Source organism: Vollenhovia emeryi, unplaced genomic scaffold, assembly GCF_000949405.1.
Source record: "Vollenhovia emeryi isolate VEMERY1.0 unplaced genomic scaffold, V.emery_V1.0 DF949419.1, whole genome shotgun sequence".
NCBI classification, from domain to species: Eukaryota; Metazoa; Arthropoda; class Insecta; order Hymenoptera; family Formicidae; genus Vollenhovia; species Vollenhovia emeryi.
This window is the reverse complement of record NW_011956947.1, coordinates 1-1,341: the sequence shown is the minus strand read 5'-3', so window position 1 is coordinate 1,341 and position 1,341 is coordinate 1. Positions and strand designations below refer to the sequence as shown.

At 60.8% G+C, this 1,341-nt stretch overlaps 1 protein-coding gene across 1 annotated transcript; it reads left to right on the top strand.

Annotated features, from left to right (window-relative positions):
• Positions 1-224: 224 nt before the first annotated feature.
• Positions 225-1,300, top strand: LOC105555748 (the record flags this gene model as incomplete). The annotated part of the gene is made up of 1 exon (XM_012002793.1): positions 225-1,300. A coding segment is annotated over one exon (1,076 nt), but the record flags the coding sequence as incomplete, so codon positions are not given.
• Positions 1,301-1,341: the final 41 nt, after the last annotated feature.

Below are 1,341 nucleotides of genomic sequence, written 5' to 3'. Positions count from 1 at the left end.
GGAGGAGAGAAGCACACGAGAAAGGCAACGGGCAATATCCAAGGGACAGGAGGCAGGACGGAAAAGTCCCAAAGGACGCCCCGCCAAGACGAAGCCGGTACATCGGCTACAGCACGCGGCACGAAGCCCGGGCCAGCGTGCTCGAAGGTGAATAGGGACTTCCCGCCCCTACCGGATTCTGATGGATCCGATACGGAGGCAATAATCGATCGTGGATAACGAAGACCCATCCACGGACGAAGAATCTTCCTCGGTCTCGTCAGTGGATGCTACCACTGGCAAGAGGAAGAGGAGAGGAAGGCCGGCCACGACCTACGCTGGCATCGGGAAGAGGAAGAGGGAGGAGTGCCGGCGTGAAATTAAAAAGTTAAAGGCCGAGCAGAGGGCGTTGGCGGAGGTCCTGAACCCCAAGGCCCTCCCCCGGGACACGACCCCGGAGAGGGAGACGGTGGCACAGCTGGAGGGTCTCAGCGGTGCACAGATTGCGGCAGAGATGTTGCAAAATGTCAACATCGTCGTAAAAGTGGCCGAAAGATCCAAAAATCTTAAGGGCACGTACGTAAAGGAGCTGAAGGCCTGCTCCAAAAATCTCCGGGCGGCGGCCACCGTGGTTGCCAAGAAGACGGCGGGCTCCAGCGGTGGACGGACGAACGACGAGAACGAGAGGCTGAGAGAGAGGGTGAGAAGCCTCGAGGAGCAATTGGAGAGGATGGCGACTCTTCTCCAGGAGGAGAGGGAAACAAGGGCGAGGGTGGAGAGCACGAGGGCACTTGAAAGGACAGCGATGGAGCTGCCAGAAGAGGACCCCTCCCAAGCCCGAGCCCAGAGCCCGGCAAGGTCAGAGGTGACCGAGAGACTGACGCGGGCCAAGGCCCTAGCCAGGCGAAAGGCCGCGAACCCGGAGAAACCGGTGCCGGTCCAAGCGGAGGAAGCCCCGGTATACCGCCCAAAGATCAAAGGGGCGAAGAAGAAGCTAGAGGAGCCGACACCCGAAGAGGCCATGGAGGGTGTACGGAGGGTGCTGGAGGGGGTCTCACTGAAAGACGTAGCCAAGGGGAACCCACAGGAGGTGAGGCAAAAACTGGAGAACACCATTACCAGATGCCAGGGAGCCCGAGCCCGAATCCCTCGGGGACAAGAAACGGGGCTCGCGAGGGGAGTACCGGTCATCACCAAGATGGAAGTGGTGAGGGACATGGTGACAGCCAAGGCGAAGGACACGGCGGCGCAGATCATCAGGAGCAGGAAGGTGCCAAAGGAGAAGGCCCCCGCACCATCGACCACCGAGTGGGTGGAGGTGGTGAAGAGGGGGGGAAAAAAGAAGCCAGGGACGAGGCCCGC